This window comes from Podarcis bocagei (assembly GCF_964188305.1).
Source record: "Podarcis bocagei genome assembly, chromosome: 4".
NCBI lineage: Eukaryota > Metazoa > Chordata > Lepidosauria > Squamata > Lacertidae > Podarcis > Podarcis bocagei.
In genome coordinates, this window is record NC_138128.1 from 89,334,953 (window position 1) to 89,352,307 (window position 17,355).

At 43.0% G+C, this 17,355-nt stretch overlaps 1 protein-coding gene across 4 annotated transcripts in view; it reads left to right on the forward strand.

Moving 5' to 3' along the window:
- The window catches only part of NDST2 (N-deacetylase and N-sulfotransferase 2), a 110,401-nt gene that overhangs the window by 76,692 nt on the left and 16,354 nt on the right, over positions 1-17,355 (forward strand). For all 4 annotated transcript variants that reach the window (XM_081191601.1, XM_081191602.1, XM_081191603.1 and 1 more), the window contains one exon: positions 8,131-9,544. In XM_081191601.1, coding sequence (XP_081047727.1) covers positions 8,552-9,544 — 993 coding nt within the window. In that variant the 5' untranslated portion in view covers positions 8,131-8,551. The remainder of the gene's footprint in view (positions 1-8,130; positions 9,545-17,355) is intronic.

A 17,355-nucleotide genomic window follows, 5' to 3' on the forward strand; every position in this document is an offset into this window, starting at 1 on the left:
GACTGCTCATATTCACTTTGGTTAGTAAAACAGCTATTCCTGGATTGGTATAGCTTGACCACAGTTGTGCGTGCATTGGTAACCTCACGGCTCGATGACTGCAATGGGCTCTACGTGGGACTGCCCTTGGAGAGGCTGCAGCTGGTGCAGAAAGTAGAAGCTAGGTTGCTTGTGGAGGCAAACTACTGTCAACATACAACAGCCTGCTTTAAGGATTCACACTGGTTGTCAATATGCTACTGGACCACGTTCAGGATGTTGGTGCTAACGTATAAAGCCCAGGGTCGGATTACTTGTTGCTGTAGTCTTTGGGAAAGTTTCTTCTGCAAGTTCCAAAGATTATGGAACAGGGCTTTCAGCATGACTGCCCCTGTTCTGTGAAATAGCATTCCTGTTGAGATAGGTCCCCACAATCTGCACTTGACGATTTGTTCCGACAGACTTTCTCTGCTAGATAAATGAGTCTTTGCTATGATTGTCTATTTTGTATGGTTTTAGTTTTGTTCTAATTTTTTTTAAAAAAATTATGCTCAAAAAAAGGGTTTGATTAGGGCTTTACCAAATTTAATCATAATGATCTCTGTTTCTGAGGTTGAGAAATGAGTGCCAAAATGGCACCTTCTTCCTGATGAGGGAGGTGTCAGCAGGCTTGGGGGAAGCAACCTTTAGAACATGAATGCTAATGAGGAAGAAATATCCAAAGCAGCCAAATGAGGACTGAGCGTGCTCAGTGACTGTGGAATGCTGGCTGATAGCAGGAACAGGGGGCAGAATGGAATGAAATGGCTGGAATCCTGAATAGGAACATTCCATGCTTCAACCTTTTGTTGCAGCCCCTGCTCTATCAATTTAAATCTGATCTTTTAAATACAAGTTTTTGATTTTCAATGCGGTATAGAATTCCACCAACCCACTTCATATCCATAATAGTGTCTCTTAAGAAGCATCCATATATCTGAAGTGAAAGCCTTGCATAGCAACGTGTGCCGAAGAGTCCTCTTGGATCATTCAAGTTCTTATGTCTGAAGCAGATGCCTAGTTCATTTAGGTCCCTACCACTGTGGATGACTAGACCTTGAAGAGCTGTGTTGCATCACTCGAATTAGAGCAGTGACCTTTCTGTGCACTTTGATTGTCAGGACATGAAGTCTCTTTTCTCAGTCTAACGTCTGCACTTGGCACTCTGCCTGCTTGTGCTGCTTCCAGTCAGTTAAGGTGGACTCTGAAATTGCTGAATGCTGAAGAATACGGTTTCTAAAAGGAAACAACCATTGATGTTTTCCATATGTGACTGAAAGAAGGAAGCATACAAATCTCAGACTGTACTAATTCTGTCTGTGGTTTATTAGGCAGACGGTGAGTAACTCCAATCAGAATGTGTTATATATGTTATCCAATGGGCCTTAAATGTTAAGTTTGTCTACGTAATTCTATATGTAGATGGATATAGTAGACTCGTCTTTTATAGAGCTTTCGAAGATTCAGAACGTTGGGATTTTTTTCTTCTGCTGTCACGATGCAAACACCTGCAGTGGTACCTTGGTTTACAAACTTAATCTGTTCCGGAAGTCTGTGCTTAAACCAAAGCTGTTCTTAAACCAGGGCGCACTTTCTCTAATGAGGCCTCCCGCCGCCCTTCCACCATTTGGATTCTGTTCTTAGACTGAGGTAAAGTTCTCAACCGGGACACTATTTCTGGTTTTGTGGAGTTTGTAAACCGAATTGTTCTTAAACCGGACTGTTCTTAAACCGAGGTACCACTGTGCTATTTTTGTATTCCACCGCGTGCCTTTGAAGGGTAGTAGAGCTTTTTACTTGTGTAACCACACAAAAGTCCTATGTAGACGTAAGATTTGTTTCTCCTAGTCACCCTTTGCACTGGGAAGGAACCGCAGTGTGGTGTCTAGTCTGCATCAATTGTGACCATGGCTTTTACACTTGTTAGGTTTCCACCACTACCCATAACCAGAACTAAGGCATTTGATTTGAGTTGGCCATGGTTTACAGTGATGGGAATGGGGGTGGTGCTGTGATCTAAACCACCGAGCCTAGGGCTTGCCGATCGGAAGGTCGGCAGTTCAAATCCCCGCAAGGGGGTGAGCTCCCGTTGCTCGGTCCCTGCTCCTGCCAACCTAGCAGTTCGAAAGCACGTCAAAGTGCAAGTAGATAAATAGGTACCGCTCCGGCGGGAAGGTAAACAGCGTTTCCATGTGCTGCTCTGGTTTCTCCAGAAGTGGCTTAGTCATGCTAGCCACATGACAGGGAAAAACTGTCTGCAGACAAACGTCGGCTCCCTCGGCCATTAAAGCGAGATGACCGCCGCAACCCCAGAATCGTTCGCGACTGGACTTAACTGTCAGGGGTCCTTTACCTTTTCACAGTGTAAACCAATGTAAACAGCGACACTGATATAGATATAAAGCGACATCATGACTGAAGCAAACCATGGAAGGGAGGGGTAAATTTCTGCAGAAAAGAGGATGGGGGGGGGGGACACACGAATGCGTAACCTGCTTCTGTTTCTTCACCTTGGTAAGGCAACTAGGGATATTGTATTTGTACCAGGTTACAGACAGAATGTTGAATCTATTGATTTATTGCAAACACCACATATAATACTGGAAAGGAGCAGAACTTCCATGCTATCTTTAGACTTCAGAATGATCCTCCCGGAGAATACACACCTGTCAAGATCCAAACCAACACTGAAAGTTTTCCAAGCCGCCTTGGAAGACATGACACTAGTTACTTCTCTCGGTTCTTTCCCCCAAATATCCCAGGATGATACAATGTTTGCTGCCCAAATAAAATGAATGTAGGCTGAGTTTCAGACAACAGTGCTTTCTTCAGGCCTAGTAGGGGGTATACCTTTACAGTATGCCACTGCAAATTGAGTGGAGGTGTTCATCTGTCTACAGAAAAGTAATGCTTCTCTCGCCCCTTCTCATTTTATAGCTCCCCTTTTCAGGGCTGCCAGCCAACTGGAAACTTTCCCACCATGCAGAATGTATGCAAAAAGCCTCCCCTTCAGACAAAGATATTCTCCCTAGAATCCCTCTGGACCCTTTTCAGCAGTAAGACGTTATTGTTGATATGTTGTGCTTGACATAGGCTCAGGCCTGATTGGGCTCCATCTGGGTTAATAATTACTACTACTACTATTACTATTACTGCTACCAGTAGTTGAGAGTGGGGACGTGTCAGCTCCTTCATATCAACTAAGGGCTACATTTCTATTCCTTCTCTTCTGCTTTTTAATTGTACCTAATCTGGAGTAAATTGACTCAAGAGAAGTCATGCTCTTCTATAAGGCTTTTGGTATTGATTGAAGTTGTTACTAAGGGTTTGTTTTGGTTACCTCTTGTTTGGTTTTGTTACCGCTTCCTTATATTGTGGCTTTGTAATGGCAATGCTCTCTTGACTTTGTTTTCTATTTTGTTCACAAGTTGCCTAGAGTTCATTTTACAAATAAAGGCAGCTTATGAATTTTCATGGCCATAAATTATCTCCATTGCCACCCATATTGTAAATTCTAATAATGACACAGCCAGAGAGGAGGAGGAAGCTGAGTTGCTGCAAAGATTTCAAAGAAGCCTTTGTTTTTATGGGGGCAGTGCTTAATGATGTGTTACTAAAAAGGAGTCAGAGGAATAAATATATAGCTTAAACCTGCCCTGGCTGCCATAAAAACAGTTCCTTTGCTTCCCTCACAGTGTCAGATACTGCTGCCTGGTTAAATTATGTACATTAAGCAATTTTGCATACATTGGTGCCTGTTTTACCCAATTCCATTCTTGCTTGCTGCGGAAAGGGACAAGAAGTTCTGCAGGAGTCTCACTTTCCAAGCTCTGGAAGTCCTTTTTTGCTTCTGGGAGGCCACCAGCTTTTGAATATACAAGTGCAGGAGGCTGCTTAAACAGTGCATTGAAGTGCCTTTTCCATGACTGCCCAGTACGATAGTTAAAGCATTTATAAACACAGCAGTATATCGGGGGGGGGGGGCCGTTCTGGCAGAAGCTGTAGTCTCAACACAACAGAGATTACTGATCATACCTGATAGTAAAGGTAAAGGGACCCTGACCATTAGGTCCAGTCATGGCCAACTCTGGGGTTGCGGCGCTCATCTCGCTTTATTGGCCAAGGGAGCCGGCGTAAGGCTTCCAGGTCATGTGGCCAGCATGACTAAGCCGCTTCTGGCGAACCAGAGCAGCGCACGGAAACGCCGTTTACCTTCCCGCTGGAGCGGTACCTATTGATCTACTTGCACTTTGACGTGCTTTCGAACTGCTAGGTTGGCAGGAGCATACCTGATAGTATTGCTTCTTTATTACATTTTCTCCCTGCCTTTTCTTGAAGTGGCTCAGGACAGCCAACACAGACTTGCAGTAATGAATCGCTCAAGGCCACTCAGAGAGGTTCATGGCTGAAGAGGGAGAACCCACTTCCAAAAACTCTGGCCATAACACCACACTCCGCCTTCTCAATTTGCAGTCCCTGCCTCTCTCATTCAGACTTCCTGCTCTGTACCACTAGAGCTCAAGCCGTTCTGGGCACCCTACTGCTCGGAGATGCCAATTTTCTCCATGGACAACATGAAATGCTGTATCTGGTCATCTGTAGATTTAATCATGTGAGATGGAGCAATGTCACTTCTTTTGTTTTGCGAGCAAGCTGCTTGCTGTCTGTTCTGTAATCCTTTGCAGGGGAAACTTGTCTGGGTTTGGCAGTATAGGTATATAGATTGTTGCTGGGCACCGTGCTCTCCTGCACTATGTCATTGTGCTTCCCTCCCCAACCATCCCCGGGCCCATGCTGACACAGTTCCAAAACTGTTTTCATGCACCTTGTGCCAGCTGGCATACCCTCTGGCACTGAGGCCTTGTTAAAGAGATCAGAGCTGACAGATTCTTGAGCAGCAATCTGATATAGGCCTTTAATTTGTGTGTGTGCTCATGCTTGCATGCTTGTAACAAACAGAGGCTTGTTAAGAGCTTTGCAGAGACTTCAAATGGTGCATTTGTTCTGCACACTCTCCTGGCTCTCGCCGGTGTGCCACAGGGACCTTTGCTTCTGCGTGCCACTCAGCCATTGTTTGGGCACTCCAACCCTGCATGCTGCGGAAAGGGACAAAGGGACATGCGGGAGCCCTTGCATTCAGATACTAGCAGGTGGTGTCAGTGCCGCTCTTTGTAAACCAGACGCAACATTCAGCACTAGAAAAATTAGGGTGATGATAAAATTTGCCACCTCCTGGACTGCTGCTGAGAGGAAAGTTGCAAAGAGACACAGTTTGTTCCCGTGAGCACCCTGTGTCTTGTATAGTATTTAGTGCAGTTCAGCTTCACATAATTTCTTTGATAGCTTTGGTCCAAAGACTTTGCAATTACGTTGTTGCTCACACACCAATGCTGCCTTCTGGCTCCTATTTTTATTTTTTACAAAGACTCATCCCTGTGAGACTGAACTCAGAGTTAAATTATTGTCAGTGGGACATACGCTCTCAAAGCTGAAGAGAATGATGAGATGGTGGAGTTTATTATAGAACTGGTTTAGACTATTTTCTGTGAAAAAAATGTGTATTATTGTCGTTATAGTTGAAGATTTATTCTCTGTTCGTCAAGTACAAGACCCTTATTTTTAGTGGTTTTTTAAGGTGAGATAAATGCCATGCACGGCAGCTATATTTTAATTTCTAAAAGAATAAATGCTTGGGCTTATATTTATCTAGAACAGGGGTAGTCAACCTTTTTATACCTACCGCCCACTAATGCATCTTTCTAGATGGTAAAATTTCCTTACCACCCACCAGTGCTTGATGGAAGGAGGATTTAGCTGGTGCCGTAGAACCCCCTACCGCCCACCTAGAATCCTGAAATGCCCACTAGTGGGTGGTAGGGACCAGGTTGACAACCCCTGATCTAGAACATCTGCCCTCTGATCCCAAGCAGTGACTGGGTGTCTTGCTGCATTTGTTCATTGTGGAGGGAAAGTTCCATTACACATAACCGAGACACCGATATCTCTTAGCTAAACAAATGAGGTAATAAGAGTCATAGAATCATAGAGTTGAAAGAGACCACAAGGGCCATCGAGTCCAACCCCCTGCCAAGCAGGAAACCTTAAAAAAATAAAACAAAATAAGCTTTGCAAGTAAGTCTACAGAATTGACGTGCCTATAAAATGTTTAGATGCTTGCCTATCTACCCATACTGGTTGTTGTTGTTGTTGTTGTTGTTTCTATATCGTCCTTCATCTGAGGATCACAGGGTGGTCACAATATAAAAACAAAAAAATACATAACATGGTAGCAAACCAAAACCCCACCACACACTGTTTTATCACTTATTTATTCAATTTCTATGTAACACTAGTCATTTATGTATGTAGATGGCCTGAAAAACACCTCTCTTCCCTTAGGAAAAGCTCCCCAACCTGGTTGCTGGGAGTGTTTCTGGTTGCTGGGAGGGTTCCTCTTTCTAATCTGTTTACAACTCTGTTTAAAATGGTTATGCTGCACCCTGCCACGTTAGGGTGGGAAACATGATGTGAGAGCAAAAGGATTTATTCTTGATAAGGACCGGTCTCCAGAACAGCACTATGTTGTTTGTTTGAAGTCACTTTTCTGCCTGTAGCCACTTGAAATATTATGTTCCTGTGTTCCTGAGCCCACCCTATTAGGGTTCCTTTCATCTCACCTAGCATTTTGTGTGCTTTATATCCTTGTGAATTGGGATATTAAATTTGGCACCATAATCGCTGGGCGGTTTTAAGAAGTATGGACCTAAATTTATTATTTGTATTCCTCTTCTTTTTCCTTGTGTCTACTATTTTCCAACAGAGACCCTTTCCTACCAATGCATACTTTAATAATTTCAGGGGGAAATTCATCTAGTAATAAGGGTTTATCCTGGGTTTTCCCCCCAAGACCCATTTACCTGTGCCCAGGTGGGATTAATCAAATCCTGCTTTTTCAGAATGAAAAATCTATGCAAACTTGGCACTTCTCCTTCAGTGCTGAATATTGCAAAGTGCTGAGTGAGTGATGAAATTCCATAGGTTCTTTTTTCTCTACTCATTGTGGCAGACTTGGGAAGGGAATATTTGCATGTTGGTAACATGAATGAGAGAGTATTCTAAAGATACAATAACTAAATAACAGCTTGGGAAATTAAATTCTTCTCTGGGACAAGGGTCTTTTAATCTGTTTTCTTGCCTGACTCATCACATAGCCCTGTAAATGTAATACCAGATCAAGAGACAATAACTGACCTGCTGAATCTTGCAGATTCGTGGTAGAGATGAGCTATGAGCCAGGGACCCTTTACTTTTCATATCCTAAGTTATGATGACTATGTACCCAAAATGAGGCTTCTGAGACACATGAAGGGAATATCATCACCAGAAATAAGAAGGGGATAAAAGAAACTTCAGGAAGGAGAACCTTAACAGGGATGAGGACCCAAAACAGCTAAGTCTGAACTGAGAATGCTCAGTGGTCACAGAATGTCATGGGAGAGGGAGAGAGGAAAAGAGGGAGAAATGGAATGAAATCTCCTGAAAAGCATATGCTAGGCTGGCTGGGACCCTGAACTGGTGTGCCTGCGCATGCAACATTTTGTTACAGGCAGGAATGGGGAGTCTGTGGTCCTCCAGTTGTTGTTGGAGAACAACCCCCATCATTGACCTATTGACCATGCTGAATAGGGCTGATGGGAGTTGGATTTCAATAGCATCTTGAAGGCCACAAGGTTCCCATCCCACTTGTTAGCGAGTACAGTGGTACCTCGGGTTAAGTACTTAATTCGTTCCGGAGGTCTGTTCTTAACCTGAAACTGTTCTTAACCTGAAGCACCACTTTAGCTAATCGGGCCTCCTGCTGCCGTCGCACTGCCGGAGCACGATTTCTGTTCTTATCCTGAAGCAAAGTTCTTAACCTGAAGCACTATTTCTGGGTTAGCGGAGTCTGTAACCTGAAGTGTCTGTAACCTGAAGCGCATGTAAACTGAGGTACCACTGTATATCAGAAGAAAATGATGTGATTCTAATCCGGAAGCACACTGTCCCACTGCCCTCTTCCCAAAGCCCATTAGTTCGCCTGCCCTTAACATGTAATTTCTTTCTTGATTGCAGGTTGCCAGTCAACGATGACTATCATGTGACGGGCAAGTCAGCCACCTGAGGCAACTTTTCAGTTTGTGGAATGCTTTCCCTACCCCTGATGCCTGACATTTGCATCTGAAGCCAAGGAATTCAGAACTGCACATGACCCACCTCCTTCCTAGGACTCTTCTGAGCAAGTGGAGAAGTGAAGGAGGAGGGCAGCAGCAGCACTCAGAGGAGCAATGGGACTTGAAGGCCATGGTCACTTGAGATAAATGGCAGATCACTGGGCATCTAGTCTTGTAGCTGCTTGCTTAAGCTTTATCCCTCTCTGCAGCCCACATTTCTTCTCTGTGAGCTGCCACTGGCTCTTCTGGTGGTGGCGTTGGAGACACCGAAGGCAGCTTGGTTGGTGCCAAGCTTGAGGAAGGGATAAGCCACGCACCTCACCATGATTCATCTGTGGAAAGTAGTGAGGCATGTGCGACAGCTGGAGCTCCACAGATTGATCCTGCTGCTCATTGCTTTCAGCCTGATTTCCATGTGCTTCCTGGCTTACTACGTCACCAACAGCCCCAAAATAAAGGAACCCCCTCCGTTGCCCTTCAGCGATTGTAGCAACCAGCACAGGGTTCTTATTCAACCCCAGGCAAGCTGGAGGCTTATGAAATCAGTGGACAACTCACGCACAGACCCTGTGGTGCTCGTCTTTGTGGAAAGCATCTATTCCCAACTGGGTCAGGAGATTGTGGCTATCTTGGAATCTAGCCGGTTTAAATACAGGACAGAGATTGCCCCTGGAAAGGGAGACATGCCCACTCTGACAGACAAAGACCATGGCCGCTATGCTCTTATTATCTATGAGAATATCCTTAAATATGTGAACCTGGATACCTGGAACAGGGACCTCTTGGACAAATACTGTGTGGAATATGGAGTGGGGATCATTGGCTTCTTCAAAGCAAATGAGAACAGCTTGCTCAGTGCTCAACTCAAGGGCTTTCCCCTTTTCCTACATTCCAATCTAGGGTTGCGAGACTATCACATCAATCCCAGTGCCCCGCTCCTGTACGTAACTCAGGCTAATGAAGTGGAGCAAGGCCCCCTGCCTGGTGATGACTGGACAGTGTTCCAGTCAAATCACACCACCTACGAACCTGTGTTGATGGCCAGCACCAAATCTTCAGAGTCAATCCCGCATCTGACCACCCACAGAGCTCTGCATGCTACCGTGGTGCAGGACCTTGGTCTACATGATGGCATCCAGAGGGTCCTTTTTGGTAATAACCTCAACTTCTGGCTTCACAAGCTGATCTTTGTTGACGCTATTGCTTACCTGACTGGCAAGCGTCTATGTCTGACCCTTGATCGCTACATCCTTGTGGACATCGATGATATCTTTGTGGGCAAAGAGGGCACACGCATGAAGGTGTCGGATGTAGAGGTAAAGTTGGGCATTTTCTGCATTTTCATGCCGATGGCAGCCAGTGGTCTGGATTAGGGGCGGGGGAACACATACTGTCATGAAATGTAAATAAGGGTTAAGATCTACTAGCCATTACGGTGTGGAAAAGGGCAAGCAACTTCCTTTTGTGGTGACCATCATGGCTTGAGCTTCACATTTGGTTGGGTCCTAAGAGATGGCAAGAATGTAAACCTTGTTTTTTTCTGCATGCGCTCTCTCTCTCTCTCTCTCTCTCTCTCACACACACACACACACACACACACACACACGGGCTAAGTTTCATTGAACCCAGTAGGACTTAATTCCATGTACAGAATTGGGCTAAGAGAAGCTCTCCTATTTCTCAGTATGATGGGTGGTGACAGAAACAGAGGCTCAATTTGAGCCTCTTCCAGCATAATATGAGGGCTGATGCCAGAGATGCCGGACCACATGGCTTCTGTTTTATATCTGCTTGCACAACAACTCTCAACTTGAGGGTCCTGTAAAACAGTTACTGCCAGCTCTCTTCAGTATAGTTGGTGGAATGGTATGGAAGTGTCCGGTTTGCAGGTGTGAGTGTAGTTGTACTGACAACTTTCCTTGAAAAAGCATTTATAAAGTATTAGGAATCTTGGTCTGCAGCTTTTGTGTTCCCCTTTGTCTCAATTGGCCCTGATGACCTTACGCTAGGACCTCTTCTTCATGGTGTCCTTTTTCCAAAACAGAGACTGTGGCCTGATTTGCACATCACATTAAGCTGTAGTTAAAAACAAACTATGGTTTTATGTAAGTGTGAAGCATTCTGCAGAGAAGTTCTTGCTGTGCTCCTCTCCCACTCCTGCTGCCATGCCCTTGGGGGGGGGGCAAGCTAAAGTCCGGCATATTGTGATCTTCAACAAGCAGTAACAAGGGTTTGTGCTTTGCTTACCACTCATGATTTGCTCAGGGGTAACAAACAGCCAACCCAGATTCACATGACACACCAAACTCTGGCTTGCTTCCCAGCAGCAGAGTAGGTGAGTAGTAGAGTGAGAATTTTGAGCAGCGTTCAGTAGCAGACTGTGTTCATATTAAATCATTACTTGTGATTAACTATGGTTTAATTTGATGTGCAACTAGGCCAACCCCATATACAAGGGCAACACATATTTGATTGCCAGATCTCAGATATATACATGCACTCCCCTGAGGATTTGGGTGAGGGCAGGGGTCAGTTTCTGTTCACCCCAGGTGCTAGGGAAGGTGGAAGCAGTGAGAAAGACTTAACATAGCTTCTGCCAAAGGGATTGGTGGAGACTACAGATAACCTAACCTAATCTAAATCTCTGTGTAGGGAAAAATGATTGTGTGAAGCAGGCCTAAGAGGAACACTGTAAGAAAGGCAGAAATTCATAATAACTTGTCCCTTTGTGAGAGTGGTCAGTGCATGACTCTAGAACCATACTTCAGACTCTGAAAATCCTATCTATAATCCTGTGTTTATCAGTAGAACTTAAACCCAAATCACCAGGGCAATCCTTCCCAAAGCCGAGAGAGCAACACCCCTGTTTATTTCTGGAAATTGCTCACCCTCCTTGCATTACTCATTTTATTTATTTTGTGCTGTATTTATATGGCTTCCATTCTGCAAACTAGCTGAGATTGGATTGGATTCCCAGCCAGGGACCAGACCCAGAGCTTCACAGATGCAATTATATCAGACATCTTCAGCCCTCTATTTGCCCCAGAAGGAAGATATAAGGTTTCTCAAGTGACTGCAAAAAACAAACAAACACAACCTCAGACCAGATCATTCTAAAATATATTTTGTTGGGAGGTTTAGTAGAGTGAAATGGAGCAATAATCTGAGATCAGTGAAACAGAATTTCAGGCAAAGCAGATAAAGCTCAGATTTATCCATTTAAAAGAGGCTCTGTGGGTGCAGAGCTGGAAAGGTTAATGAGTTTTCATTTAAAAAAAAGCAAGCAAGAAATAATTTCATGGGTTTGTTATTGAGTTCTCAGAGGGAGAAGGAAGTGGAGGGGAATTTCCCAGTGAAAAAATAGCTGGTGTGTTTTCCTGACAAGTTATATAAAAGGGATTCAGGTTAGTCTAACCAAGTGCCTAATCAAGTTTAAATATGATAGATCCTGCTGCCTTACCTGCTAAAAGGATTCAGATTGTGTCTTGGTGATGAAAATTGTTTTGGGAAAAGCATCTTTCTGTAGTGTTGCATATTGGACAGCAGCTTAAATCAGCAGTGCAAACTATGTAAAAAGACTTAGCATGCATGCTTAATTTGCTTCTATGAATTAGTTTTGCAGAATTTTGCAATCTCTTTTTAAGGCTCTCTTAGTCAATAATTGGGGAAGGATTATTGTGGCTTAGAAAGCTGCAAGACGACAGATGTATGGAACATGGGAGGAACTGGGCTTGTTCTGAGTGAGATCCTGCCACTGGAGCAGCGCCTGGGGAACTTTCAAGTAGCAAATGGTCATCTCTGCCACAAAGAACCCTGCCTCCCAAATTGAAAGTTGCCTGTCTTTTAAGGGAAATAATATGTTTCCAAGATTTGCTGTCACTACCAAATTCTGTTTCTAGAAAATGCATGTTTTACACATCATGTGGAATAATGGATGTGTTAATGCAGCTGCATAGCCAACGAACCATGCACTTTTTCCTTAAAAGCCACAAACCTATTTGTCTTTTAGTTGGTTTCTGGATTTTAACTATGTTTTTATCTACAGTTGTCATTGTGCACTGTTTGCAGAGCTTTTTCACCAAGTGGTTTGTAAATCTTTGTACTATGTGTGTGCTAATACATAAATCATCCAGTCTAGATTTTTCTAGCATGTGACATTGCACATGTATGTGTTTGCATGGCTGATTGAGAATGGTATAACAAGCAGTGGCTTGGATAATTATCATGCAATTTTATAAAATAATGCCCACAAATAATGACAAAGTGTTCTGTCCTGTGAGTGCACAGAATAATGCAGTAACATGCAATTTCTCAGGCACAAGGCAGGCCAATATTTGATGAGCAGCCATGTAACGACAGGACCTTTGGCTTTGTAGCTGACTATGCAAGCAGTGCTGAAAGTGGTGTGAGGACTAGTATTTTCCCCTTCTCATGTTCACACCAAAGTTGAATAGCAGTAGGAACCTGTCCGCTCAGTAATCCTTCCTCCTTTACTGTAAGAGCAGGAAGTGTTAAGTTGTGGGCGAACATATCAGATGACACAGTGATTCTTCAAACAGCTCTTGTTTATTTCAGAGGCCAGAACAGAACTGAACTGAAAAGCTCAGTCAGGCTGCTTATATAGAGCTCCAGAACAGTGTAACTGTTGCAACTTTCTAAAACTATCCAATCACTGAACGTCACCTTTGATCCTTCATTTGCATACAAACTATCCAATCACTGAACATCACTTTTGATCCTTCATTTGCATAACTATATACAGTATCCCCCTGCTGGCCCAGGGTGAGAACTTCAGTACATAACAGGAAGCACTGGATATTATGTCCTGGTCAAATTTATTCCCATTTTTATAGGTAGTTAAAAGAAACAATTCAACCAGACCTAATGATGAGCTGAGAAGATGTGACTATTAAGAGGGCATAAGGGTTCCCCCCCACACAAACACACTTGAACTGGAAGGAACAAAATACTCATTCAAAATATTTATATATATGAGAAACAAAGTGGCATGCGCTTTTAATCTTTTCATAGGCAAAGTTGTTTTGTAAGAGAATGTAGTAAGCAACGATATTTAAGTAATCTGGCTGCAGAAAGCACATGGCACTGTGTTTATGCTACTGTTGATATATCTTGTACAATTCAGATATTTTGTAAGGGGGTTACAACACTGGAGTGCTTAAAAGGACCAGTTTTGGGAAAGGTACAATGGGAAAAATAAAATGTTAATAGGTGCAGACTTCTGTTCAGTATTGTAGAATGTTGGAGAAGAGGTGGAATGGCCTACAGATAGAAGATTGTATACATATGAATATTTCCCGCTTCCTTTTCTGTCTTTGTTAATGATTATGCATTGTGAATCTTCTTGGTACTTTAAGATTACAACTGATTTTTTTTTTAGGTCAACACTGAGCCTGCCAGAGGGTGCTTATGGTTTGGGGAATCATTAAAAACACCAGGATGAAAACATCAGAATGGGGGCTAGTTGGTACTAGCTGCCAACAATACAGTTGCAGCTGCCACAAGGAACAGGGTTGTTTAGGATTTATCAGCTGGCAGATAAGTTGTCATAGTAACCCAAAGCAAGGCTTTAAATCTCCCTCAGTGCACAAAAGGCTAAGCCTCTTAGCATCATCTCTTTCTCACTCATCTTCACACCAAACTTTCCTAGCCATTGGAGACTGCTCAATAATGGTAAACTCGGGTGGCCAGTGCTGACAGGACTGTAGCCAAAATGGGGCCGCTGAGAATCAATTGCTTAGTACAAAAAAAGAAAGAATAAAACCATGTTGGGGTAATCCACACCCACCCACCCCAAAAAACAGCCCAAACAGGACGGAGCATGCTCAGTAGCAACAGACTTGAAAACGACAAATTAGACAAGTAAAAGGAATACTGGTGGGATAGAGAGGAGAGTGAAATATCTTGCTTGGAGGGAATGGCTGACTGAAACCCTGAACAGGAACAATTCTTTTAGGGCAGAAGATAGGCTTCAAAATTTTGTTGTATTTGTCCTGGTGTGGAAACAGGCAGGTTTGCAACTACCATAGTTGCAGATCACCAAGAAACACCCTTAGAAATGAGATGGTGTCACTTCCAGCAAGGCCTGCGCTTGCACCTTTATTTGTCTACACACTTGCCGTCTTTGCTTAGCCCTACAAGTGGCACACCTGGCATTTTCATCCAGATTTTGGTAAGGGCAGTTTTTCTTTTATCAAAATACTGGAGACTATAAACGTGCCCTGTATTAAATAATTACAATAGATTCTTTACTTGCATGTGTGAATGTATGTGGCATTATGTAGGGGAGAAATGTGTGGTCTCTATCTCCTCAGAATCACATGAAATTAAGAAGAAAGCACATCGTGCAGGATAAGACAATGGTCCTCAAACTGTGGTCTGCAGGCTTCATTCAGCTGGTTCATGGAATGATTGTAGACAAGGACAAAAGGGGGGGGCAGTCTCACTCTACAACATCCCTGAGCATGCCAGCCTCAACCCTTCTACTCCCAATCTTCTCACTTGAGCATGAAAGTCTGAAAGAAGCTTCTCAGCATGTTCAGCTAAACATTCTTAGAAGCCTCCACACAACTGGGAAACCTGATAACTCACAACTTCAGATTGCAAGAGGGCATTCCGCCAAACATCTGAACTTTGTACTAAGTGTGTGAAGTCTAGGAGTGGAGGGGGCAGGACCAGTGTGTTGTGGGGTGGGGTGGGCATTAAGGTAGTGGCACATTCATCCCAGGCCCCCAACACACTTTGCCCTTGCATATTCAGGCTACATATCCAAAGGGGAGGACTTTTGATGAAGTGGAGCTTGTCGAGAGCAGGGCAACTAGGATCCGAGAGGGAAGCTAGAGTAGCATTCACTCAGTCAAAAGGATATCAGGTAAATGTAAAGTACCCTTTAAAAGGAACAAGTTTAAATTTTCAAGATTACGTAATATAAAAATGTGTTGTTCGGCAATCTGTTGTTATGGCAATACATTTAGTAGGCCAACCAACATATTGCACAATAGTGCACAAGCTCTCCAGAACTCTTGATTAGACTAGATGGCTTAACAGTCTTCCAAGAAATGACAAAAGGTTGCTGTACTTCTTTTTCATTTTGGCTGAAGAGCAGTACAAAATTATTTAAGTCAATAAAAGTAAGTTTCTCTTAAGCCATGTCCATGTTCTACGTTGTTGTTGTTGTTGTTGTTGTTGTTGTTGTTGTTTAGTCGTTTAGTCGTGTCCGGCTCTTCGTGATCCCATGGACCAGAGCACGCCAGGCACTCCTGTCTTCCACTGCCTCCCGCAGTTTGGTCAAACTCATGCTGGTAGCTTCGAGAACACTGTCCAACCATCTCGTCCTCTGTCCTCCCCTTCTCCTTGTGCCCTCCATCTTTCCCAACATCAGGGTCTTTTCCAGGGAGTCTTCTCTTCTCATGAGGTGGCCAAAGTATTGGAGCCTCAGCTTCAGGATCTGTCCTTCCGGTGAGCACTCAGGGCTGATTTCCTTAAGAATGGATAGGTTTGATCTTCTTGTAGTCCATGGGACTCTCAAGAGTCTCCTCCAGCACCAGAATTCAAAAGCATCAATTCTTCGGCGATCAGCCTTCTTTATGGTCCAGCTTTCACTTCCATACATCACTACTGGGAAAATCATAGCTTTTACTATATGGACCTTTGTTGGCAATGTTCTGCATTATCAACTTGTAAATTTTGTAAATATAAAATAAAACAATTATCAGATATCATTATGAGGGGATTATAACTTAGACACACTAGAAAACCTTGTAAATGGTCCAAGCATTCTAATTTTGTTATTTTTCTGTTGTGAAGTGCCCTCAGCTCTTTATATGAAGGGCGGTATACAATTATTATTATTATTATTATTATTATTATTATTATTATTATTATTATTATTTATTCAAGTGGTGGTGAGGGCTGTGGGGGAAGTATAAATCTCCCAAGCATAGGCATTATCTGGGCGAACCCATATCTCCAGCATGGACGCTCCTCCAAGTAGCAGAATGTGACGAACACTATTTCAGGGAGCAATCGTTTCTGTTAGAGCTCAGTCTGAATCCGCTTGGCTTTGGTCTTATTCATAAAATTCCTCATATACATTCAGAGGTATCTTGTTCTTCCTCTTCAAAGGAAGAGGCCCCAGATTTCTCCCCCCGCCCCGGCGTTTTCAGGAAACTATTTAATTTTGAAAAGTACAGTTCTTGTGTTGCTTTCATACTGTTAAACCTTTGTCTTATAGTGTGGTCTGTTGACTAGATACAAATAAATGAATCTAAATCTCAGCTACTCACTATGTTGTTGGTATTTTACCCAGAGGCAACTATAAATGTAATTTAGCATGTGCCAATTTGTGTGATGGACAGTGCAATGCTCCTGCTCTCAGGTGCCAGTATTTCAAGATATATTGCAGTGCCTTATGCAGGGAATATAGCAGATTCACTGTATTCCTTTTGGAGCCTGCTAAAAACAATCCTGTTTAGACATGCCTACCCAGTTCCTTAGACATAAATTTATTAGAAGTAATTTTGATGTGCTTTAGTATTTTAACTTGTGCATGTTTTAAAGTAGGGCTGCAATTCTTCTTTATTTTACTGCTTTATATTTTGTAAACCACTTTGAGGGCTGTTGCTGTTGTTGTTGTTTACAATCAAGCAATGTATAACTTTTATGAAATAATAATAATAATATCCAGGGAGGCAGGGACTGTCCAGTAATACAGCCTTCTTTAGGCTAATCTTCTGAACATGATAAATGAATATGACTGGCTGTCGAATATGACTAACTCCTGAAATAATACTTGGTTAATAACTCTGTGTGTAAAATTATTGTGAGGGTACTTAAAGCTGCCAAAATGTGCATAGCAACCAACTGGAAGAAGGCAATTGCTCCATCAGCTTATTTGTTTCATTTCATTTCATTTCATTTTAATCCCACTTTTCTACCAAAAAAGGCTCCCAGAGTGACTTATGAATCTCAGTAATAACCACATAAAAAAGACATTACATAAGGGAAAGTGTTGGGGAAGAATGTGATAAAAAGCAAACTGTGGCACTGTTTCTTAGCTACAGAAAATATATTTGATGCATATATGACCACAATCCAAATTTTACAATGT